Source organism: Hylobates moloch, unplaced genomic scaffold (genome assembly GCF_009828535.3).
Source record: "Hylobates moloch isolate HMO894 unplaced genomic scaffold, HMol_V3 SCAFFOLD_12, whole genome shotgun sequence".
Taxonomy (NCBI): domain Eukaryota; kingdom Metazoa; phylum Chordata; class Mammalia; order Primates; family Hylobatidae; genus Hylobates; species Hylobates moloch.
The window spans coordinates 33,580,063-33,606,080 of NW_026652287.1; the positions used below are offsets into that span (position 1 = coordinate 33,580,063).

At 42.5% G+C, this 26,018-nt stretch overlaps 1 protein-coding gene across 5 annotated transcripts in view; it reads left to right on the top strand.

Moving 5' to 3' along the window:
- Positions 1–6,506: 6,506 nt before the first annotated feature.
- Positions 6,507–26,018, top strand: part of ZNF841 (zinc finger protein 841) — a 34,318-nt gene continuing 14,806 nt past the window's right edge. The window contains exons 1-4 of one of the 5 annotated variants that reach the window (XM_032168913.2): positions 6,507–7,068; positions 8,288–8,377; positions 13,129–13,194; positions 17,565–17,656. In XM_032168913.2, the coding sequence (XP_032024804.1) occupies positions 17,642–17,656 (15 nt within the window). In that variant the 5' untranslated portion in view covers positions 6,507–7,068; positions 8,288–8,377; positions 13,129–13,194; positions 17,565–17,641. Of the gene's footprint in view, positions 8,378–13,128; positions 13,195–17,564; positions 17,657–26,018 lie in introns of all 5 variants that reach the window. The other 4 variants (XM_058425002.1, XM_058425000.1, XM_058425001.1 and 1 more) reach the window with 4 other exon arrangements.

Genomic DNA, 26,018 nt, shown 5'->3' on the forward strand with positions numbered 1-26,018 from the left:
TTTGTAGAGATGGGGTTTCACTGTGTTGCCCAGCCTAAGAGTAATATATTTTAAGGTATAATTAGCATGTTGTGGTTTTTTGTTTTCTTTTTTTGAGACCGGGTCTCACTCTGTTGCCCAGGCTGTGGTGCAGTGGTGTGATCTTGACTCACTACAACCCCTGCCTCTCAGGTTCAAGCAATTCTCCCAAGCAGCTGGGATTACAGGCGCCTGCCACCATGCCTGGCTAATTTTTGTATTTTTAGTAGAGATGGGGTTTCACCATGTTGACCAGGCTGGTCTCGAACTCCTGACTTCAAGTGATCCATCCACTTTGGCCTCACAAAGTGTTGGGATTACAGGCATGAGCCACTGCACCCTGCCAAATTAGTATGTTGGGTTTTTAAAAATCCCAATGATATAGTTGCACGTTAGCAACAGAGCTCTTGCTTTTACATTATACAATTTTAGTTCATTATCTTGTATCATTCCAGTTCTTTCACTGAACTTAAAATGTAAGGGACCCTCCACATATTGATAGAATACATCCTTTACATCTGTCAGTTCTCTGTATATTTTTTTGCCACACGAATCTGAAAATACCACCTTGATTTATGAATCCTATAAGTTTTTCACTGAAGTACAAGGAAAGAAATGTAAATCTTTAAATTAGGTTAAATCGTTTCTAGGAAATTGTATAATGATTTTTAAAATTATTTTTAAAATTACATTTTGGCCAGGCACAGTGGTTCATGCTTGTAATGCCAGCACTTTAGAATGTGGGGGTGGGCAGATCACTTGAACTTAGGAGTTTTAGACTAGTTTGGGCAACATGGTGAAACTCTGTCTCTACTAAAAATACAAAAACTGAGGTTGGGGGATCACCTGAGCCTGGGGAGGTGGAGGCTGCTGTGGGGTGTGATTGCATCACTGCACTGCAGCCCAGGCAACAGAGACCTCATCTCAAAAATAAAAAAAGTTTTGCTACAGTTGTGAAATCATAGAATACAATGCTTATTATGATAATCTCAAATAGAAATTGTTTTAGCCTTTGAAAAATGATTCTTTTATTAAATAATTTAATATTTATTGTCTGTTAGATATTAATTTTTATAGTACAGGTGTAAAAATATAGACAATTTGTCTAAACAGTATTTCAGAAACACTTCCAACAATTATATTGTGTGAGGGGTTCTATGTATGCATGAAGAAAGGACATGTATAAAGTTTTTAGCATGGGGAAAACTGAGTTTTTATCAACGTAAACATCAGGAGTTTCAAGAGTAAACATTCAGTGTTGAAATAAAAACTGTCGGCCAGGTGCGGTGGCTCACGCTTGTAATCCCAGCACTTTGGGAGGCCGAAGCGGCGGATCATGAGGTCAGGAGATCGAGACCACGGTGAAACCCCGTCTCTACTAAAAATACAAAAAAAAAAAATTAGCCGGGCGTGGTGGCCGGGCGCCTGTAGTCCCAGCTACCGGGAGAGGCTGAGGCAGGAGAATGGCGTGAACCTGGGAGGCGGAGCTTGCAGTGAGCCGAGACTGCGCCACTGCACTCCAGCCTGGGTGACAGAGCGAGACTCTGTCTCAAAAAAAAAAAAAAAAAAAGAAATAAAAACTGTCCGAATCTATCTATCTATCTATATATGTTTTTCTCTTTTGAGAGAGAGTGGTTGTGTTGCCCAAGCAATAGTGCAGTGGTGTGATCTCAGGTCACTGCAACCTCCACCTCCCAGGCTCAAGCAATCTTCTCACCTCAGCCTCCCGAGTAGCAGGGACTACAGGTGCATGCCACCACCCTTGGCTAATTTTTTTTTTTTTTTGTAGAGATGGGGTTTTGCCATGTTGCCCAGGCTTGTCTTGAACTCCTGGGCTCAAGCAATTTTCACACCTCACCCTCCCAAAGTTCTGGGATTACAGGTGTGAGCCACTGCACCCTGCCTTATTCCTTTACTTTCTTAAAAAACTTGCAGTCACTTTACTCTCTGGACTCACCCCTAATTCTTTCTTGCACAAGATCCAAGAACCCCTTCTTTTGGGTTTAACTGCCTAATAGGTTCTCCTTGCCTGCTGCCTAGACAGAGCCAATTCCTCAAGATAGGGGAACTGTAATAGAGAAAGAGTTTAATTCACGTGGAGCTGGCTGTACAGGAGACTGAAGTTTTATTATTACTCAAATGAGTCTCCCTGAAATCTTGGGGATCAGGGTTTTTAAGGATAATTTGATGGGTAGGGGCCAGTGAGTCCAGAGTGATGACTGGTTGGTCAGAGATGAAATCATAGAGAGTTGACACTGTCCTTTTGCACTGAGTCAGTTCCTGGGTGGTGTCACATGACCAGATGAGTCAGTTTATTGATCTGGGTGTCAGGTGATCCATCAAGTGCAGGGTCTGCAAAATATCTCAAACACTGATCTTAGGTTTTAAAATACTGATGTTATTCCCAGGAACAATTTGGGAAAGGTGACAATCTTGTAGCCTCTAGCGGCATGACTCCTAAACTATAGTTTCTAATCTTGTGACTAACTTGTTAGTCCTACAAAGGCAGTCTAGTCCCAAGCAGAAAGGGGATTTGTTTTGGGAAAGGGCTATTAATGTCTTTGTTTCAAAAGATAAACTAAGTTCCTCCCAAAGCTAGTTTGGCCTACACCCAGGAGTGAACAAAGGCAGCTTGGAGGTTAAAAGCAAGATGGAGTTGGTTAGATCAGATCCCTTTCACTGTAATCATTCTCAGTTATAATTTGCAATGGCGGTTTCAGGTTCTGGATCAGGACCTCTTTCTGGCAACATGAGGATGGTTATGAGTGCATCCAGACATCCAAAAAGCCACCTCTTAGAGCTAGAGATTTCCCTTTCCTATAGGTTCTTCATCCCTTGTACGTCAACCCAAGGATTCACTGGGGATCCAGAACTGCGCAGGCCAGTCTAGGAAGAGAGAGACAGGAAAGAGAAGAAGAGGAAATGAATTAGTTTTGAAGAAAAGAAAGAACATCCCATGCTACCTCTGTTTTTTTCTGACAAACTTTTCATGCTAGGAAATAGAAACCTGGTTTATTTGTAGTAAAACCAGGAGCCCAGGGATTTTATAGGAGGGTGAGAAAAATGCACTTTTATGGTAGAGTCTGTGGAGACCTAATTAGGGAAAAGGAGTCAGCCTGGCAGGACCGGGGGAAAGCAAAGAGATAAAGCAAATAAGCTATAAATCTGCCTTTCTAGGCCAGGTGCGGTAGCTCACGCCTGTAATCCTAGCACTCTGGAAGGCCAAGGTGGTCGAATTGCCTGAGCTCAGGAGCTCCAGACCACCCTGGGCAACATGGTGAAACCCTGTCTCTATGAAAATACAAAAAAAAAAAAAAAATTAGTTGGGTGTGGTTGTGGGTGCTTGTAGCCCCAGCTACTCTGGAGCCTGAGGCTCGAGAATTGCTTGAACCCAGGAGGCGAAGGTTGCAGTGAGCTGAGATCATGCCACTGCACTCCAGCCTAGGTGACAGAGGGAGACTCTGTCTCAAAAAAACAAAACAAAAAATTTTAAAAAACTTCCTTTCTTCGTGGTCCAGGACATATAAACAAAATACAGGAAGCAGATAAGCTGTAGATCTGTTTTTCTTTATGGCTTAGGACATATAGCTTTTCTGCACAGATAACATACATAGCTCATAAACTTTCTGCTTCAATTTTTCATCAAGCACATAACAGAAGAAGGCAAGTTAGCTCCCTGCTACCTTGGCGTTATCTTTTATTTATTTATTTGTTTATTTATTGAGACAAGAGTCTCACTCTGGCTTCCAGGCTGAGTGCAGTGGTGTCATCTTGGTTCACTGCAAGCTCTGCCTCCCAGGCTCAAGCAAATCTCCCACCTCAGCCTCCTCAGTAGCTGGGAGTACAGGTGTGGGTCACCATTGCCAGATAATTTTTGTATTTTTAGTAGAGACAGGGTCTCACCATGTTGCCCAGGCTGGGCTGGAACTGCCCACCTTGGCCTCCTAAAGTGTGGAGATTACAGGGGCAAGCCACTTTGCCCAGCTGAATCTCCTCTTCTTATAAAGAAATCAGCCAGATTGGATCAGAGCCCACTTTAACAAGCTTATTTTAACTTAATCACTTCTGTAGATGCCATATATGCAAATACAGTTATATTCTGAGGTACTGGGTATTAGGACTTCAAGATAGGGTTGTTTTTTTTTCGTGGAAATTATTCTGCTCATAACACACTGTGTTCTGGACTCCTAAACTTTATGTCCTTCTTACATGCAAGATCCCTTCACTCCCATCAGAACAAAAATCTTTTATTTATTTCTTTGAGACAGGGTCTCTCTCTGTCACCCAGGCTGGAGTGCAGTGGTGTAATCATGACTTATCACAGTCTCGACCTCCTGGGCTCAGGTGATCCTCCTGCCTCAGCCTCCCAATAGCTGGGACCACACATGCAGGCCACCATGCCTGGCTAATTTAATTTTTTGTAGAGATGGGGTCTGGCTATGTTGCCCAGGCTGGTCTCAAACCCTTGGCCTTAAGTGATCCTGCCACTTCAGCCGCCCAAGTAGCTGGGACTACAGGAGTGTGCCACTAAGCATGGCTAATTTTTATATCTTCTGTAGAGACAGGGTTCTTGCTCTGTGCCCAGGCTGGTCTTGAACTCCTGAGCTCAAGTAATCTGCCAGACTTGGCCTCCTGAATTGTTGGGGTTACAGGCCTAAGGTACCTTGCCTGGCCCATCTGAAAAGTCTTAATCCATTGCAGTATCAACTCTAAGGCCCAAATATCACCTAAATATTATCTGAATCACATATGGGTGAGCCACAAGATGTGGTTCATCCTGAGGCAAAATTTCTGCCCAGCTGTGAATCTGTGAAGCCAGAGAAGTTATCTGCTTCCAAAATATAATGGTGGGACAGGCATAGGAAAGACCCTCAGCCCTGGAAACCACCCTTCTACTTTGTTACTCTGAATTTGATGTTTGTACTTAGCACATGTAAGTAAGTGCATGAAGTATGTTTCTTTGTGTGTGTTGGGAACAGGTGCTCAGTGTCGCAAAAATCAACACTGAGACAAAGGATCTCTCAGCAAGGCTAGTTTACTTTCTGCAGAAAGGGTGCCGCTCATTAGCAGTCTTGCCACGAGAGTACACACGAACAAAGGAGATAGGGTCATTTATAACCTGATGTGTATGGCCGGGTGCAATGGCTCACGCCTTTAATCCCAGCACTTTGGAAGGCTGAGGCAGGCGGATCACGAGGTCAGGAGATCGAGACATTCCTGGCTAAGGCGGTGAAACCCCGTCTCTACTAAAAATACAAAAAATTAGCTGGGTGCAGTGGTGGGTGCCTTTAGTCCCAGCTACTCCAGAGGCTGAGGCAGGAGAATGGCGTGAACCCAGGAGGCAGGGCTTGCAGTGATCCGAGATAGCGCCACTGCACCCTGGCCTGGGCGAAAGAGCGAGACTCCGTCTCAAAAAAAAAAACAAAAACAAAAACAAAAAAACTGACGTGTCCATCCTACTGCTGTGTCTGGTTTCCATTGGCTGGAATCGGACCCAATTCTGTGCTTGACCCGATTGGCTAGCACTTTAGAACTTCCCAAAAGAGGCAAAGGCAGAGGAGAACAAAGGAAGAGAGGAAGTAACTTGTGGAAGGCTGAGAGAGGCAAAAACACTTCCAAATAAGGAAGAGGAATAGGCTATGACCTAATGCTTGCTTGGAACAGTTCAGGCATGCCAGGGCAAATATCTAGGCTAAAATGTGGGAGCTAAGAACACAGAGTATATTGATTTACCTATTATGGCTACCAAATATTTAAGAATATTAGCACAGGTCTTTGAGAAAATTTTGCTTCTAAGAGAGGTTACTATCTATTCTCAATTAGACTGGGAGGAAAGTCCCTTTGAAGAGGAACCTCTACTTATTTCATTTTCTACACTGTGTCTAGCACATTTCGCTTGGCATAATGTCTTCTCGTTTCCTGGATCCAGTCACCACTCCACATCCAATCCCCACCGAGATCCTAGTTCCCTGACTACTGTGTAGCTTCAGCTTCTCTGGTAAGACTGGATGGAGTCCACCAGGCTCGGAAAAATCGGTTTTGACTTAAATCAGTTCAACTTGTTAAGAATAAATCATCTTAGTTTCCAGTGTAAGTGGACCACAACTTTAAGATTCAACCTTAAATTCTGAAACATTAATTTAAAATAGGCAAGAAGCAACGCTGCTTCACAGGACAAGAAATAGTCAGAAATACTCCCAAATCTGGAAAACAAAGTCCTGCTGGGTGAGAGGCGGAGTGGAGAACAGGCCCCCCCTCGGCCCCGCCCACCCCTGGAGGCCCCGCTTCATCCCAGTTTTCGGTCCAGCCAAGCCCTACCTAGTCACGCCCCCTACCGCCCCGGGCCTCCCACCACCCTTTCGGGCCACTCTCCAAGTCAGGCCCGTCTTTCAGCCCAGCCCTTTCCCAGTGACGCCCCGCCTAGGCCCCGCCCCCAGGTCGCCCAGTTTTTCTTTCCGCGCAGTTTCCTGCACACCCGGAAGTAGATCGCGCTGGGGAAAGGCCACGTCGCTATGCGTGTGTTTCGGTCTACCTGGATTAAACGTTTGCTTCGCTTCGTCTACCTTGATTAAACGTGCACTTCGCAGTCCTCGGTTCTCCATACCCGTAACCTGGGGATCGCTACGGACCTTAAAATACCCACAACAGCCTCTTAGTCCCAAGTAAGTAGGAGAATCGCTTCCCTTTCGGTTTAAAATCTCTCTGAGGCTGTTCCTTGCTCTCTGCCTTTCTTCCTTAGGACCATGTAGACAACCCCATTCAGGTCGTGTTACTGCTGCTTGGGCCCCGCGCCAAGTCGAGTCCTCATTCGGGAGGTGGATTAGCGCCCTTCGCGATCCCCGAGCTCCTCCCTCGTCTGCCCCTGGAGGGGAGCGCCCACCGTCCTGCTCCTGAAGGAGCCGCTTCTCCTCCCAGGTCCTGGGATTCTGCAGACCTGTCCTGTGAGACATCGTTCCCCACGTCACCTTGTGTCGTCCTCACGCCGGGTCCTTCCGCTCCCCAGGCTTCCCCTTCACAGCCACTGCTTTTCTTGACTCCCCGTTGGGGCAGGTGACCTGAGTCTGTCTTGTGATACCCAGTGTTCTTCCTTCCCAAATTTTACTGCACTGGAAAATGTGCTCTTCCGGGAGGTGGGCATCCTATTCCTCCCCTTTCCTCCCGAATGTGTGGGTGAGAGGGATCAGGAGAGGAAAAGACGGAGAACGACGGAGCAAAAGGAAAAACTGAGGAGAAAAGAATGAGGGAGACCCATAAATACACGGCAAAATGGATGATAATTTAGGGACTTGCAAAGAGAGCAAGAGTGAAAGACAACGGATGGAGAAAGTAGCAGGGGGAGAAAAGCACATAGAGAATTTTAGAAAAAAAGAGGGACCTTCGGAGAGATGAAGGGCAGCAAAATAGAGTGGGGCGGCAAAGGAGGAGGCACTGCAGACAGACAGTGGGGAGAAGGTAAAAGAGTTGGAGCCGCGGCTGACAAGAGCTTCGTGGTGCTGGGACTGAAAGAGAGAGAGGGCAGTGGATGACAAGCAGAGTAGAGGGAGAACCACAGCAGGGAGGAAGCCTAGGAAATTGGGGGTATTAGAGAGTGGGAACAAAGGAGATGTAACAGGGAAGAGGGAATTTAACAAGGAGAGGAGAGAGGGAGCTTAGATGGGGGGAAAGAGGCAGAAATACGTGGAGATTGGGGACAATTTGGAAAGATTGGGGAGAAAGAGCTACAAGAGGTGAAGTTTGTGAAGCATTGGGCAGAACAGACAGAAAAGAGGGAATAAAGAAAGGGGTGAAAAACAGAAAAGGAGAAGAAAAAGACTCGCAGAATGAGAGAGGGAAACACATAGCAGTGAAGAAAGTGGGAGAGGACCCCATCCAGATGTGTGACAGTTGATTGGATATGGATGGTGGTTGTAATATATTGATTTGTGGCTTTATACTCTGATTTAAAATATGTTTAAGTTGTACTCATGAGGATGAAAATCACCAAAGTTTTTTCTGTAAGCCTTGTGCATTTTGTATTTATGATCCAGTTATTTTATGCCACAGGGCATTGACTTGATCCAGTTATTTGTAGTAACTCTCTTCTTCCCAGTGATGGAGTAGAGGATAAAGGAGGGGAGAAATGGGGCAAGAAATGATTGACTGTCACTACAAGATATGTCTTTGGTGTTTTTTCTGGCTTTGCTCTGTTTTGTTTTTTTTTGGGGGGGGGACATGGTCTCTCTCTGCCGCATAGGCTGGAGAGCAGTGGCTTGATACCGGTTCATTGCAGCTTCTACTTCCTGGCCTCAAGCAGTCTTTCCACCTCAGCCTCTCAACCTACTGGAATTACAGATGTGAGCCATCACACTAGGCCTACAAGGTATGTCTTCGCAGGAGCATTGAAAGTCTTGTTTTTTCTGTGATGAATTTACTTTTTTCTTTGTAGTTGCTTTACAGTTAATTCATTGTTATTTTGGAAGCTTGAGATAAATTTTATTCAATTGCTTCTTTTCTGTAGTTGCTAACTCCAGAAATAAGAATTGGTGGCATCCTATAATCAGCTGATCTCATTCATTTCTGAATATTAAGTGCCATCATTTTTTAAACTTTTACCCCATAATTTCTTAGATTTTTCAAAAACTTTCCAAACTGTTAAAGTGTCCAATATAGTATAGTCACCATGGTGTATGTTAGATTCCTCAGAACTTCTTCATTTTATAACAGAAAATTTGTACCCTTTAACCAACATTTCTCCATTTTCACCCCCCAGCAGCCCGTGGCAACAACTGTTCTACCCTGTTACTATGAATTGGACTTTTTTAGATTCTGCTTGTGAGGTCATACAGTAATTGTCTTTTAGTTTCTGTCTTATTTCACCTAGCATAATGTCTTCCAGGTTCATCCATGTTGTTGTAAATAGCAGGATTTTCTTCTCTTTGTGGTTGAATAATATTCCATTATATATATGTACACACAAACACTGTATATCTATGTCTATATACACACATATTTATTTATTCATGGATGGGCACTTGGGTTGTTTCCATATCTTGGCTGTTATGAATAATACTGTAGTGATCATGGGGGACAGATATTTTGTAAGGTTTTTTCTTTTTGAGACAGAGCCTTGCCCTGTTGCCCAGGCTGGAGTGCAATGGTGCAATCTCAGCTCACTACAACCTCCACTTCCTAGGTTCAAATGATTCTCCTGCCTCAGCCTCCCGAGTAGCTGGGATTACAGGCACCTGCCACCACGCCCAGCTTTTTGTATTTTTAGTAGAGACGGGGTTTCCCCATGTTGGCCAGGCTGGTCTCTAACTCCTGACCTTGTGATCTGCCTGCTTTGGCCTCCCAAAGTGCTAGGATTACAGGCGTGAGCCGCCACACCCGGCCGTTTTTTTTGTCTCTGTTTTTTCAGCAGATACATGGTCTCTGCTATGTTGTCCAGCATGGTCTCTAACTACTGGTCTTAAGTGATCTTGTCGCCTCAGCTTCTCAGAGTGCTGGGATTACAGCCATGAACTACTATGCCTGGCCTAGATGTCTCTTCAAGATACTGGTTTCATTTATTTCCTTTGGATATATACCCAGAAATGGGATTGTTGGATTGCATTTTGTTCTATTTTTAATATTTGGAAAAATGTTCATAGTGTTTTTCATAATGGCTGTACTGATGTACACTCCCAGCAATAGTGTACAAGGGTTCATTTTTCTCCATATCATTGCTAACACCTGTTATCTCTTGCCTATTTAATAATAGCCTTCGTAAGAGGTATGAGGTGATAGCTTATGGTGGTTTTGATTAGCATTCCTCTGATGATTAGTGATCTTGAGCACCTTATTATATACCTGTTGGTCATTTGTATGTCTTATTTGGAAAATGTTCAGGTCCTTTGCCCATTTTTATTGAGATTATTTGGGGTATTTTGCTGTAGAATTGTAGGAGTTTTTATATATTTTGGATGTTGACCACTTATTAAATATATGGTTTGCAGATACATATTTCCATCTTATGAATTGCTTTTTCATTTAGTTCATTGTTTCCTTTGGTGTGCAGGAGCTTTGCCCCTCCTCCACCCCACCCCCCAAATGGTGTCTCACTCTGTTGCCCAGGCTAGAGTGCAGTGGTGCAATCTCAGCTCACTGCAACGTGTGCCTTCTGAGTTCAAGTGATTCTCCTGCCTCAGCCCCCCTAGTAGCTGGTATTACAGGTTGCACCACCACTCCCAGCTAATTTTTTAGTAGAGACAGGGTTCACCATGTTGGCCAGGCTGGTCTCAACCTCCTGACCTCAAGAGCTCTGCCTGTCTTGGCCTCCCAAAGTGCTGGGATTACAGGCATGAGCCACTGCACCTGGCCAAACTTTTTAGTTGGACATAGTCCCACTTTTTAGTTTGATGTAGTCCCACCATTTGTTGCTTGGGCTTTTGGTGTCATATCCAAAAAAATCATTGCCAAGATCAATGTCAAGGAGCTTTTTTTCTATTTTCTGGGGTTTTACAGTTTTAGATCATATATTGAAATCTTTAATCCATTTTGAGTTTATCTTTGCATATAGTGTGAGATAAGGGTCCAGTTTCATATTCCTTTGAATGTGAATATGCAGTTTTCCTGACAGGATTTATTGATGAGACTGTCCTTTCCTCATTGTATATTCTTGGTACCCTTGTCAAAGGCCAGTTGTATATGTGCATGTTTATTTCTGGGCTCTCTTGTGTTTGATTAGTCTCAATGTGTTTTTATGCCAGTATTATACTGTTAGGATTGCTGTACCTTTATAATATAGTTTGAAATCAGAAAGTATGACGTCTCTAGCGTGTTCTTTTTCAACAGTACTTTGGCTCTTCAGAGTTTTTTGTGGTTGTATAACAGTTTAGGGTTTTTTTTCTTTTTCTCTGTGAAAAATGCATTGGAGTTTTGATAGGGACTGTGCTGAATTTGCAGATCACTTTTGATAGTATGGACATTTTAATAATTTAAAAGTATTCTTACAATCCATGAACATGGGATAGCTTTCCATTTCTTTTTGTGTTCTTCAATTTTTTTTTTTTTTTTTTTTTTTTTTTCTTTTTTGCAGCCCCAATCCCCGTTGGACTGAACAAAGGGGATCGAACACAGGAATAAAGACAAAGACAAAAGAGTATATTTGGAAGAAGGGGTCGGGCTCCTTGCTTCTAGTGAACAAGAGTCCTGAGCTTCCTGAGCTTTTAGAGCCTTTCGTATTTATTGAGTAAAGGAGATGTAAAGGAGATAGGGAGAAGTGGGTGGTTGTCTGTCAGCTGCTTGACTCGGTGCAGGCTTGCACGACTGCATTCTCTGAACAGTAGCCTCCAGATGTTCCAGTAGATAACCTTAAGGAGCATGGCGCCAGGGAGTGATTGTACTCAGCATACCTTCTGGTGGCAGGGCAGATGTGAGTTTGCCCACATCCTGCATTCATGATAAACAGTTTGCTGTTTAATCATATAGCCTTCAGTGGAATGCTGAGTTGGTCATGACCCTCTGGCTTTCGGCTGTCTACAGTCTTCCTTTCCCTTTCCCTTTCCCTTTTTGTTAAGAGACCAGCCTCACACTGTTACTCAGGCTGCAGTGCCAGCATGCAGTGGGGCGATCATACCTCACTGCAGGTTTGAACTCCTGGGCTCAGGCAACCCTCCTGCCTCAGGCTCCCAGGTAGCTAAGACTACAGGTATGCACCACCATACCTGGCTAATTTCTTTTCTTTGTAGAGAAAGAGTCTCACTATGTTGCCCAGGCTGGTCTCAAACCTGACCTCAAGCAATCCTCCCACCTCAGCCTCCCAAAGCACAGGAATTACAGGCATGAGCCACTTTCCTGGCCTCTTCAATATCTTTTATCAGTGTCTGAAGAGCTTGTAGTGTACAGATCTTTTACTTCACTGGTTAAATCTATTCCTAAGTATTTTATTCCTTTTGATGCTATTACAAATGGGACTGTTTTCTTTATTTCTTTTTTCAGATATTTTGTCTTTAGTGTATAGAAATATTTAGGGCCCCTCTTCTGAGACATCCTCACCGAACTTAATCTAGCCAATGCCCAGCTGCCTTTAAACTAGACTTAATATTGTCACCACTTGCTGGCAAGTTTTCTCAGCAGGCCCAACTTTGTGGTCTTCATACTGAAGGCCCAGGGTCCTTTAGTTTGCAGTTTGTGTACATTCCTGCTGTGTTGCATGTGCCCAGAGATCCTGTACCTTTTAGCCTAGTTTGTTCATGCATGCGTGGAGGAGAGGTAGAAAAATGGGGAAAAATGGAGGGGAGTCCATAGAAGGCTCCGGAAAGCAAGGGTGGGCCTTCAGATGAGCCACAGTATGGTGTGTGCACCTGTCCCAAGTGTGGTTATAAGAGCAAGGGGTGTGTGGAACTCTTGGAAAGGAATTTCTTAGGTCTGGCAGAAGCACTTGGAAGTGGGATTATGGGTGGTTGTGAGGGTGCATGGATCATTTTGGAATGCCACAGTTTCCTTATTATTTGCTCGGTTGCTCAGGGTGGAGTGCAGTGGCGTGACCTCGGCTCACTGTGATGTCTGCCTCCTGGGCTGAAGGCATCCTCTCACCTCAGCCTCCCGAGTAGCTGAAACTACAGGCATGTGCCACCATGCCTGGCTAATTTTTTTCTGTTTTTAGTAGAGTCGGGGTTTTGCCGTGTTGCCCAGTCTGGTCTGGAACTCCTGGGCTCCAGTGACCTGCCCACCTTGGCCTTCCACAGTGGTGGGATTACAGGGGTGAGCAATCATGCCTGGCTCGTTAATAATTTTCTTCATGGCATTTGGGACCCCATCTACTGCCTCTTGGTTGGAGTGGCTGCTTCTGTTATCTTGACATTTTTTTAAGCCAAACTTCTTAAATTATCAGTCCATATTTTGCTGGCATCAAATTCTCCAGCTTTAGATCCTTTACCTTCCTTTTGCTTTAAGTTGTCATAAAATAACTTCCCTTTTTCTCAAATCATATTAGAGTCTACAGGTATGCCTTCATTATAGTGATTTTGCACCTGTTTAAAAGCTGCATTTTCAATATGAGATAAAAAAGGTATTTAGCAAAAAGTACACTGTTTTTGTGCCTACTGGTGTAGCTGCAGTGACGGCTTCATGAATTTTCTCTTTCAACAGTGGTCCTTACACCAGATTAATTTATCCTGAAATGGAGGGCAACTGAATTGCACACCTCAATCTATGGTACGTATCAAGCAATTCATGTTCTTGTAATGTCATGACTTTTCTCTACTTCTTGGGAGCACTTCCAGCATCACTAGTGGCACTTCAGATGGGTCCCATGTTGTTATTCAGAGTTTATCGTATTGCACCAAACAATGAAAAATGTGCCGGAACCACAAAGATCAGTTTTTACTGTGGTCTGCAATTTACTAGAGAGATTAACAGTTCACATGGAGATGATTAACATCACAGGGCACATTAAACAGATACTTGAGCTCACCACAATAGCAATGGGAGGTGCCTGTGAAATTATTGTAGAAGTTCAGTATGTACTACAGTTCATTAATGCAGTTACAATTGAATACTGCATCTTTACATTTTTTTACATTTATTTTGACTGCAGATGGAACCATACACAGTCTAGAGGTGTTTATGTAAGTTTGGCAAATTTTAACTTAGAATAGATTTGTGTATGTTTTATGGTACTAAATGATAAAATAGACTAATATCTACATATATTTTATGCATTTCTGGCATACCCTTTTCTTAATTAGGGTACATGGTTCATCTGCGAGTTTTTTCAAATTGTTGCAAGTCTTCGAAATATTTTTCAGATGTTTACTGAAGAAAATTCTTTTATAAATGGACCCATACAATCCAAACTCATATTGTTCTTTTTTTTTTTTTTTTTTTTTTTTGAGACAGAGTCTCGCTGTTGCCCAGGCTGGAGTGCAGTAGCGCGATCTGGGCTCACTGCGGGCTCCGCCCCCCAGGGTTCACGCCATTCTCCTGCCTCAGCCTCCCGAGTAGCTGGGACTACAGGCGCCACCTCGCCCGGCTAATTTTTTGTATTTTTAGTAGAGATGGGGTTTCACTGTGTTAGCCAGGATGGTCTCGATCTCCTGACCTCGTGATCTGTCCGCCTCGGCCTCCCAAAGTGCTGGGATTACAGGCGTGAGCCACCGCGCCCGGCCAAACTCATATTGTTCTATCGTCAACTGAAGTGAGAAGCAAGGCCTAAGTTGAGTTCACAGGGAGGGTGGGCAGCTGGAGAGTTGGTTCATTGGTCCTGAGAGCGTGGAACCCAGAGCTGTACTGCCATAAGCACTTTTCGTGGTGACTTCTGTGGGGTCTTTTGGGAGTGCAAGAATCTTGCAACTCACCAAAGTATTATCTGGAAAATCATAGAGATCATTTAGGGGGGCTACGTTTGGCTTTTTTTTTTTTTTTTGAAGTATTTTGGGCTGCACGTTAAGATGGTTACAGATGCATTTTGGAATATCTAAATGTCAATATGGAGAGTTTCCTTGGAAGATGTTGGGGTCTCATTGGGGCATGTGTGCATCATTGAAGACATCTGTTTTAGTAGATGGTGGTGCCAGTATTCGGTGGTGGGGTCATTACAGGCATGGACCACTATGCCCGGCTAATTTTTGTATTTTTAGTAGAGACGGGGTTTCACCACGGTGGCCAGGCTGGTCTCAATCTCCTGACTTCAGGTGATCCGCCCACCTCGACCTCCCAAAGTGCTGGGATTACAGGTGTGAGCCACCGCGCCTAGCCTCCCCTGTTTATTTTTTGGAGTTTTTTTTTCCACTAGACGTGGCCCATTTCAAGGTTCAGTTTGATAATGTGGCACTTAGCACAAGAGACTTCATTCCAGCTTGGTCTGGTAGTTCGGGAGGCTAGTCCGAAACAACAGCCTTCCCATAAAAAACAACGAGATCATGTCCTTTCCCAGGACATGGATGGAGCTGGAGGCCATTATCTTTAGCAAACTAACACAGGAACAGAAAACCAAATACTGCATGTTCTCATTTACAAGTGGGAGGTAAATGATGAGAATACATGGACACATAGAGGGAAACAACACACAGTGGGATCTACCTGAGAGTGGAGGGTGGGAGGAGGGAGATGATCAGGAAAAATAACTTATGGATACTAGGCTTAATGCCTGGATGATGAAATAATGTGTACAACAAACCCCCATGACTCGTTTACCTATGTAACCAGCCTGCACATCCTGCACATGTACCCCTGAACTTAAAATATAAGTTAAAAAGAAAACAACAAAAATACTTTGGGCTTCCATAAAGTTTGTTTAACTGTCATTCATTTTTACTTCTACAGAATTACTTTAAACAGTGTTTACTGATGGTGGTGTATTGCCCATTAAATGCATGCACACACACAGACCCTAAAGCCTCTAGTTTCCTTCCACTGTACCCTAATTAAAACAAAACATACCATTAACTGTGTTTCTGCCTGTAGTGAGTACCCCTCTTCTGTGCTTCATTTAAGAGCATAATACACTACAATCTTGTTCAGAGTCTCTGTCTTCACTTCTTGCCTCCAACTGTGTCTTGAATGCATTGGATGAAACTTTCGTATCCACCATTCCACTGATAACTTTATTTTTCAGAGTCACCAGTGACCTCCCCATTTCTAAATCCAATGTATTTCATTTCCTGCTTTACTCTTTCTTTTCCTGTCAGGAGCTATTTGATTTTCTTGCCATCTCCCTGACCATTTCACACTTTCCTCTGCTGCTGTATCCTGACTGAATGTTTCCCAATGTGGGAATGACTCATGGCTTAGTCCTTGAACCTCTTCTTGTTTCTGTCCACACCCACTGTCTTTCCTCATCACCTCATCTTATGAATTTAAACACCATTGTATTAGTCCATTCTTGAATTGCTATAATGAAATACTGGAGACTGGGTAATTTATAAAGAAAATAGGTTTAATTAGCTCACAGTTCTGCAGGCTGCACAGGAAGCATAGCAGCATCTGCTTCTGGGGAGGCTGCAAGAAGATTCCAGTCATGGCAGGTGAAGGAGAAACAGGCGTCTCACATGGCGGGAGCAGGAGTAAGAGAGAGTGAGGGGGGAGGCGCTACACACTTTTAAACAACCAGATCTCGTGAGAACTCACTATGATAAGAACAGCACCAAGGGGTGGTGCAAAACCATTCAACACAAATCCACCCCCATAATCCAACCACCTCCCACCAGACCCCACCAGTAACACTGGGGATTACAATTCAATGTGAGATTTGGGCCAGGGACACAGAGCCGATCCATATCACCCACCTACCCACCTACACGTCTCCATGTCCCCTGCAGACCTGTCCCCTGAACTCTAGAATTCCGTGTCCCTTTGTCCTCTCCTCTCTCTGCTCAGCCATCTAACAGGTATCTCCACCAAAAGTGATTGCCTGAACTCACCAAGTACATTCCCCTGCGTTCCTGCACATCTCAGATGATGGCGACCCTGTACATCCTGGCCTTAGCTTTACATGTCAGCATGTATTTGAAATAGAGAAAACATGACATTAAAAAGAAGTGCTTTAATTCATGTGATAAAGAAAAGTTATGTTTACTTAAAACGGGTGAGGAAATACATAGTTTCTTAAATTACTGTGAGCTGTGGGAGAAAAATGTTTGAATACCTCATCTCTACCTAATCTGCTGCCCAGAACCTCTCTGACCTCATCTCCTGCCTGTGTCCTCCCTGCTCCCTCTGCTCCAGCCACACAGGCCTCTTTCCTGTTCCTTGGGCTGAGGTTACTCTTGCCTCGGGGCCTCTACCTGGGCTGTCTGGCCCCTCAGCTGCAAGTGCAAACATCCTTCCTTCTTGAGGTCTTTGTTCCGATATCACCTTCTCCATTGGGACTTCTGCAACTCACCCTCCTCTCACCATTTAACACTCCAGCCACACCCTCACCCCTACCCCTGGTGCATATTATGTGTCTCTGTGTTTCTTTCTGGTCCATTGTCTTCTACTGTCTACAAACTGGTAACAATGAGGCCCCAAGGGAAGAGCAGAGCTGGGAGGATGGGGCTGTTCTAGTCTTGTCCCCTTTAAGATGTACTCAACCCTGGCTTCACATTAGCGTGCTAAGGCAGTTTTTAAATACACATTTTATGCCCTTTTACCACAGATTCCACTTCCAATAGGTAGGATGGACTCAACCTCCATATTGTTTAAGGTACCCAAGTTGATTCTAATTTGTATCCAGCATTGAGCATCCAGCCTCTGTGTCTTCTGTTTCTGAGAGCTGAGCTCAGCCTGTGATCCACAGGGAGGTGAGGGGGCTGTGCTCTGTATGGGCTTTGATCAGGGATGGGTCTGTGTCCTGAAGGGAAGCATAGTCCAGCCCAGCTCCCCACTGCTGCAGGGTGTGTGGGGGCTTCTCCGGGAGCGGAACAAGTTCTGAAGAAAAGGGTGAGAAACTTACTTGGTCTTTGTGTAGGAATTTATTATCCTTGCATCACCCGGGTGCACTGGGCTGTCTCTCCACATGCTGAGGCCTTCCCTGTGGGCATGGTTGTGGTGCAGAAAGGGATGTGTTGTTTCCAAGGATTAAACAACATATTTTCGACTTTCAGATTTGACTTTTAAAGAATTAATTATACTGACTGAGAGAGAAGCCCAGGAGAGGAAGAAGAAAGAAAAGGAGCCAGGGATGGCTCTTCCTCAGGTAAAGTGATAATCTTGGTGGATTGTTCTGACTCCTTCCTTTTTGAAATGCAGGGCATTGGAGTTGCAAATCTCTGAGTCTGAAGTATCCTGCCTGACACATTTGCTCGCACTCACCCATGCCTTCCTTCAGTCCCTCACTTCTGCACTTAGATTCCAGATCTCACGGTGACGCAGTGACACGAGCTTGGGAAGAGGCTCCACTGGGCATGGTCCTGGGAAGGGCTCACACCCAGACACTGTTGGAGACGGGGTGTGGGTCCTGTGGTGTCAGCTTTTGGGCAGCAGAGATTGTTTAGGGGCAACATCTGAATGCACTGTCAGCTCTCAGTAGACCAGGAGTAGAGAAGCTGTATGTGGAAATCACATGTTAATATGCACAAATACCTCATAAATTCTTGAAAAGATGCCTTTAAAGGGAGATCTTTTCTGCCTGATTTTATATCACATTTGAAGCTATAATGAATGAGTCACTCTTTCTAACTCCGCAATCTTAATGACTGGGAATGGAATGGAAAACTAGGTACAGACATCAGTGATAGAGGTTGTTTTATTCCATCATTGATTTTAAAATATGAAATCAACCTGAATGTCAGATTAATTTAGCCATTCTTAGCATGTCCATCCTACAGAGAATGCGGTGTTCCTGCTGGGACTCTTATCAGCAGTTGTTTTTTGTAAAACGGTTATAATTTTGCTCAGATGTAAGAGCCAAACTTTTTTGATGTCAGAGAAGATGGAGCCAAATTCTGTCATTCCACCAATTATTATTAAATATTACATTACTTTTATTTTAAACATCACATGATATATATATTTGTTTTGTGGTAAAAGTCCAAACAGAGATGGAATTTAGACATTAAGAAGGTGGTACAACATAAGGATGATAGGGAATAACATTTTATTATATATGAAATTTGTGCTAAATGAGATTTTAGCTGTTCTTGCCACAAAAGCAAAAAAAAAAAGGTAACTGTGAGATATGGATATGTTAATTTGTTAAACTGTTGTGAGTTTTTTACTATCTATACCTTGCTATATTGTGTACCTTAAATATATACAATAAAATTTGTAAGCAAACAAGTGAAAAACAGGGCATCAAGAACACACTTCAGTTTTATAGTAAAAACAACTTATAACCTAAAAAAAGGACATCAAGGCATATATATTTAAAAACTTTTAACTACAGAACATGAAATAGCTCCTAGAATGCGGTAAAAGAAAATTGAGCATAAATGAAAATTATTTTATTTTGATTTCCACAAAATAATGAAATGTCCTCACAGTCCAACGAATTGGAAAATGGAAATACTAAGAATTTTTATCTTTTCTAGATCCTCAAAGAGAAAAAAGAACATAGTAGTAGTTTTTTTTTTAAAGAGTGGGAAATATCATGTGTTGTTGGTGGAAGGGGGCACCCTTGAACTTGGGGTAGTGGGAAATCTTGCCAGATTCAGCAAAATAGGAAATGCACCATCCTAGAAGAGGCAATCACTCTTTCAATTACCCACCCAGAGGAACCCAGGTTCCTTTTCTCTGTCACATCCTCCACCATGCCTCATGTTTCATTGAGTAGCTACTATTTTGAGTTCTGTGGCAACAGTCAGTGAGAGGTGTCAAGATGCATTTACAAGTCATTATGAGATTTTAGAAAACAATTCTTCAGTGAATGTTCTGCTGTATTTTGCAAGTTTTTGAAATGTACATGTTTTTATGTTAATAAACACTAATAGCTTATTTTGCACCCTCTTTGGAGGAATTTCTAAATGAAGACATATGAATCTTTTACAATTTTTCGCTTTTGCAAAGAATGTCACTGTGGCTGCCTCTGTGCATGCTATCTTCACCACAAGTGTCTGAGGGTTACTTCACTGGCAGTTCAAAGAATGATTGCTTCTTTTAGGCTGGTATACCACAAAAGCAAAAATAAGTAAATGTTTGTTTTATCTTTTGGAATGCCTGGCTCATGGTGTGATTATGAAGTTTCTTTAAAATCTCATGTTTCTTGCTTACATTTTCTTTGCATGAATTTTTTTGATTGAATCTTTAATTTGAATTTTTGTGTATATCTTTTTGTAGATTATATTTGATTGCTTTTAAAGTTTTGTATTATAAATGTCATAATAGGTTCATATGAAGATTGGCAAATCCCTCCATTTTCTTTCCAAAATTTTGTCGGTTCTTTTTTTATACAACAGTCACATTTTATTAAATTCCCACATATTTTGTTTGTGTTTGAATGGCCGTGAATTTTTACAGTTGCAGGTCTTGTCACCATCACATCTTCCCGTAAGAATTGAGTTTGTCATTCAGTGATCATATATTTATTATGTCTTTCAGTAAAGCTTGTTTGTTTGCTTACAGTTCAGTAATGTTAGGTATATTCACATTATTTATTGGGCTTTCAAAATACATATGTTCTTGGTGCTTGATGGTTTCCCCATGAGCCCTTTAGGCTCTCTTTATTTTTCTTAATTTTTTGTAGTTTTTGTTTTCCTCCCTGTCAAAATCCCCTTTGAGTTCACCGATTCCTTCTTCTGCCTGATTAAGTTAGCTGTTGAACTCATCTAGCAAATTTTTCAACTCAGTTATTGTATTTTTAGCTCGACTTTTTTTCTTTCTTTTGTTTTCAGGCAGGGTTTCACTCTTTCCCAGGCTGGAGTGCAGTGGCACGATCTTGGATCACTGTATCATCTGCCTCTCGGGTTCAAATGAACCTCCCACTTCAGCCTCCTGAGTAGCTGGGACTACAGGCGTGCACCATCACACCTGCCTAATTTTTGTACTGTTTGTAGAGATGGAATTTTGCCATGTTGCCCTGGCTGGTCTCGGAACTGCTGGGCTTAAGCAATTCTCCCATCTTGGCCTCCCAGAGTGTTGGAATTACAGGCATGAGCCACGGTGCCCAGCCTCAGAATTTCTTTTTGATTCTTCTTTATAGCTTCTATTTCTGTTGATATTCTTCTTTGCATGCATAGTTCATACAGTTTTCCTGATTTCGTGAAATTGTCTGTGTGTGCTCTCTTTTAACTCGTTGAGCATTCTTGTGGCTGCTATTTCAGATTATTTGGTAATTCACATATAGTCAGCCCTCTGTATTCATGGCTCGTGCAGCCACAGATGGAGCCAACTATGAATTACAAACAGCCAGAAAAAAATGGATGGTTTCATCTGTGTTGAACATGTACAGTCCTTTTTTTCTTGTCATTATTTCCTAAACAATGCAGTATAACAACTACTTACGTAACATTTACATTATATCAGCTATTATAAGTAATGTATAGATGATTTAAATCATGTGGGAAGATATAGGTAGGTTATATGCAAATACTATGCCTTTTTATATAAGGGACTTCAGTATCCATAGATTTTGGTCTCCTTAGGGAATCTTGGAACCAATCCCCTGCATATACTGAGGGTGATCCCCATTTCTTTTTAGTTCTTCAAAACCAAGATGTAAATCACCATTTCTTTAGTGTAGGTTTGTAGAGACTTAATTGGTTTCTTTGGTTTCTTTTTATGGACCATATTTTCCTATTTCTTTGTAAGTGTTATTATCTTCTTTTGGCACTTCCCTATTTGAAAAATCATCTACCTCCCCAGTTCTCGGTGGTTGCTTTGTTCAGGGAGGACACTCTGCAGTCAACTCAACTAGTTTCTGGAGATCTTCCACTCCTTTTCTGGCTGGGGATTTTGTCCTCTCTGGGCCTTTGCTTGTCATCTCTTCATTGAAAATGTTTGCTAGTTTCTACCCAGAAGCTCGCCTGTTGTCTCTCTTTGATATTGCAGACTTTGGTGCTACAGTAAGCCGTAGTACTAGATATTCACTTAGCGTCTGTCTGTGTTACTGCACACACTGGTTTATGTAAATCATCCTTTTTCTCAGTGGCCCCTAACCTTTCACCTTGTTCTTGTCAGTGCTTATATTCAGGAAGAGAGAAACCAGCCCATCAGTTGGTCATCTGAAAAGTCAGGATGTTGGACAGATATTCTGCTCCTTTCCATCCCCTAGATGATCTTGGGAGTTGTGGGTTTCTTTTCTGTTACCCAATGCATGGCAGGGGCTGGGTCTCTGTCAAGTGGATGCTTCAGATTTTCCTTCAGAGCTTCTATACTGTTTGCTTTATGTCAGCCTGAGGTGTAGAAACCTCGGAACTGTTTTCTGGATTTATCCCCGAGGCAATTAGTCCATGAATTGTTGTTAAAATCATTTCACTGTGGTGACTGGAGAGTTTGGGGATTCTTGTTCCTTTATCTTGCTGACATCACTCAGTATAGTTTTATAATTTGTTTACATAATTCTGAAAATGTTTTGTACTTAAGTGCCATGGTATATATGCTAATGAAAATTTAGCTCTGTGTGTGTGTGTTGTTTTTAAATTAGTGTTACTAAAGTAGGAAGATTATTTCAGTGTATTATTAGCTTGTATACTTAAACATTCTTTTTCTGGGTTGCAATCATGTTATCTCTTTTTTTTTTTTTTTTCCTGAGATGGAGTTTTGCTCTTGTTGCTCAGGCTGGAGTGCAATGGTGTGATCTTGGCTCACCACAACCTCCGCCTCCCAGGTTCAAGCGATTCTCCTGCCTCAGCCTCCCTAGTAGCTGGGATTACAGGCATGTGCCACCACACTTGGCTAATTTTGTATTTTTAGTAGAGACGGGGTTTCTCCATGTTGGTCAGGCTGGTCTTGAACTCCCGACCTCAGGTGATCCTCCCGCCTCGGCCTCCCAAAGTGCTGGAATTACAGGCATGAGCCACTGTGCCCGGCCACAATCATGTTATCTCTTAATTTTAGTAGATCTAACTCTTTGGCTCTACCTCCTCCTTGCCTTTTTCCCTCCCACCTTTTCTCTTTGCTGCTACTCAGACATCCAGTGCAGTGGTGAATAACAGGAGGCCTGGCCAACCCCCTTTTCTCTTACTTAATTTAGAGGAAATGAATTGAATGTTTCACTTGTTTGGTGAAATATTTTTCCAAATGAATCCAATGTTTCACTTGTTGGGTGAAATATTTTTCCTTAATAACAGTTTGTGGTTTTTGTTTTTGTTTTTTTTTTTTACAGATTTCCTTTTTGACATGATTTTTAAATTTTCTAATAATTTATGCAAGCATATACTGCTGCAATACATATTGTTTCTATCTTAATCTGTTAAATTTTAATGTATTACACTAATAAACCACCTAATCCTGAATCACTGTTTTATTTATTGGTGGAATAAACTAATAAACTCCATTTGGCTTTTGTTAATGCATAAGTAGCTAAATTTAATTGGATAAAATTGCACTTAGATATTTAAATATAGGCATTTAATAGTAATTGTAATAAAAGTTTATATACTTTTAAAATTTTGTACCATTTTCTCCAGCCTAGTATTGAATTAGTACAAAATAAATAAGTAAATGAAGTACTAAGTACAAAGTAAATAAAATACAATTTATACATTTTCATTGTCCCAAGCATACTAAAACATACATGCCTAAGAATAATGATTTAAAAAGTCATCCAAAAAATATGTCATTGAGAGATAGCTTCTTATTTCAGTTAATTTAAATGTTTGTTTGGATTGGTTTTTATTTACAACATCATCGTTTCATAAGTCAGCCTATTATCTTTTCACAATTGAAATTATTTACTTGGTTTTATTTTAATTTTTTTCTTTTCTCTACATAAGATACAGGCTTGGGAACATCATTGAAAATTATATCTTAAATGTTTCTATGGCCTTAAAATGTTTTTTCTTTAAAAACTTTTTTTTGTTTGTTTGTTTGAGACAGAGTCTCGCTCTGTTGCACAGGCTGGAGTGCAGTGGTGCAATCTCGGCTCACTGCAAGCTCCTCCCCCCCAGGTTCATGCCATTCTCCTGCCTCAGCCTCCCAAGTAGCTGGGACTGCAGGTGCCCGCCACCATGCCCGGCTAATTTTTTGTATTTTTAGTAGAGATGGGGTTTCACCGTGTTAGCCAGGATGGTCTTGATCTCCTGACCTTGTGATCTGCCCACCTTGGCCTCCCAAAGTGCTGGGATTATAAAAACTTTTTTACATATTTCTTCTTCTCAGTGATTTGCTTAATTTTTAAAATTTTTTCTATATTATCATGTGAATGGATTAGTTGTATGAATAGTAATGTATTACGTGCGTGCATGTGTGTGCTTATATGATGATCTTTTTTTTTTTTTTGAGATGGGTTCTTACTCTGTCGCCAGGCTGGAGTGCAGTGGCACGATCTCAGCCTACTGCAACCTCCACCTCCCAGGTTCAAGCAGTTCTGCGTCAGCCTCCCCAGTAGCTGGGACTACAGGTGCACACCACCACGCCCAGCTAATTTTTGTATTTTTAGTAGAGATGGGGTTTCACCATATTGGCCAGGATGGTCCTGATCTCTTGACCTCATGATCCACCCACCTTAGCCTCCCAAGGTGCTAAGATACAGGTGTGAGCCACCGTGCCCAGCCTATATAATGATCTTTTATGTGGTTCCAAGTTAATCTTGAACTTGCTTCAAGTTTTCTCAGGCAACCCTCTGTCAGTGTACTTTTTGTGCTATGCAGTGTACTTTTTGTGCTGTGGTTTGAATGATGGTATTCTCTCCAATATTCATGTAGAAAATCCCTGTTGCAGTAGGATTAAAAGTTGTTCTTAGGCCGGGCACGGTGGCTCACGCTTGTATGAGGAGACCAGGAGGTCGAGATCACTACCCACTACTATAAAACAAAAAAATTACCCGGGGTGGCGGGCACCTGGCAAAAAAAAAAAAAAAAAAAAACAATAAAAGTTGTTCTTTGGGCAGTGATTAAGTGTCTAGGGCTCTGCACTTATGAATGGAATTAGGACTGTTTCTAATTATAAGAGACCTCCATGTTGAAGGGAGTGCTCCCGTAGTTTTCTGCCTTCCATAACGTGAGGACACAGTATTCATTTCTGCCCCCAGAGGACTTAGCAACAAGGAATGAGACCCTCCTACAAGGAATGAGGCCCTCACCAGACAACCAACTTACTGGCAACTTCATCTTGGTCATCCTTGTTTGACAACTATGAGAGATAAATTTGTTGTTTATACGTTAGCATCTAAAGCATTTTGTTATAGCAGCACAAACTAAGATAGAAATTAGTACCAGAAGTAGGGTGTTGCTATAATAAATAACTAAAAATGTAGAAGCAGCTTTGGAAATGAGTAATCCATAGATACTGGCACACTTATGAATTGAATTCTGAAAAAAAAAGCCTGTTTTGCCATGAGCAGCAAATTAAAGGCAATTCTGGTGAGGGCTCAAAAGAGGAGCAGTGTAGAGAAATCCTCAGTCTTAGAGATGATCTGAGTGGTCGTGATCAGAATGTTGGTAGGAATATGGACAGTAAAGGCAATTCTTATGAGGTGTCATGGAAATGAGGAATATTTACTGGAAACTGGAGCAAAGGCCATCTTTGTAACAAAGTAGCAGCAAGGAATTTGGCTGGATTATGTCCATATCCTTGTACTTTGTGGAAAGCAGAATTTAAGAGTGATGAACTAAGATGTTTGGCAGAAAAAAATCTCAAAGCAAATTGTTCAAGTTGTGGCATGGCTTCTCTGAACTGTTTATAGTAAAATGCAAGAAGAGACACATGAGTTAAAGATGTAATTACTAATCAAAGGAGAAGCCCAATGTAAAGATTTGGAAAATTCTCAACCTGGTCATATACAGAATTAAAAGCGTTTAGGAGAGAAAACCAAGGGAGGTGTAGCCAAGCAATCTGTCATAGGATTAGTATGGATCAAAGTAAGCCAGGTCCTGATTATCAAGACAATGGGAGAATGACCCCAAAGGCACTTTAAAGATCTTTGAGACTGCTATGCCCATTATAGGTCCAGAGTGCCAGGTGCTTGAGAGCAGAGTAGTTTCAAGTGAGGGACCTAGGGTCCCCTTTGGACCTTGGAACCCTGATACCTCAGGTCTGTGATCTCTGTATTTCAGAGCAGTGCTCCTTGGCTACCCCAGCTGTGGTTCAGGTAGTCTCAAGTGCCACTCCAGCCACCACCACGGAGGACACACACAAATTGTAAATGTTGGCGGCATCCACACAGTGCTAACTGCAAGTGTGCAGAGGGCATGAGTTGTGGACCCATGGCAGTGTCCACCTAGATTTCAAGGAATGCCTCAGAGATCCCTGGAGCCCAGGCATAGAAATACCGTAGGTGTGAGGCTGCCACAGAAAGTCCCCACTAGGGCCATGCTCAGTCGAGCCATGGAATTGACACCACCTCAGAGGGTCCCCATCAGAGCCATGTGAAGCAAAGCCGTGGAGGAAGAGCCAACTCAGAGTCCCTATTAGGATAAGGTCAAGTAGAGCCCTGGGAGCAGGGTCACCCCTGAGACCCCAGG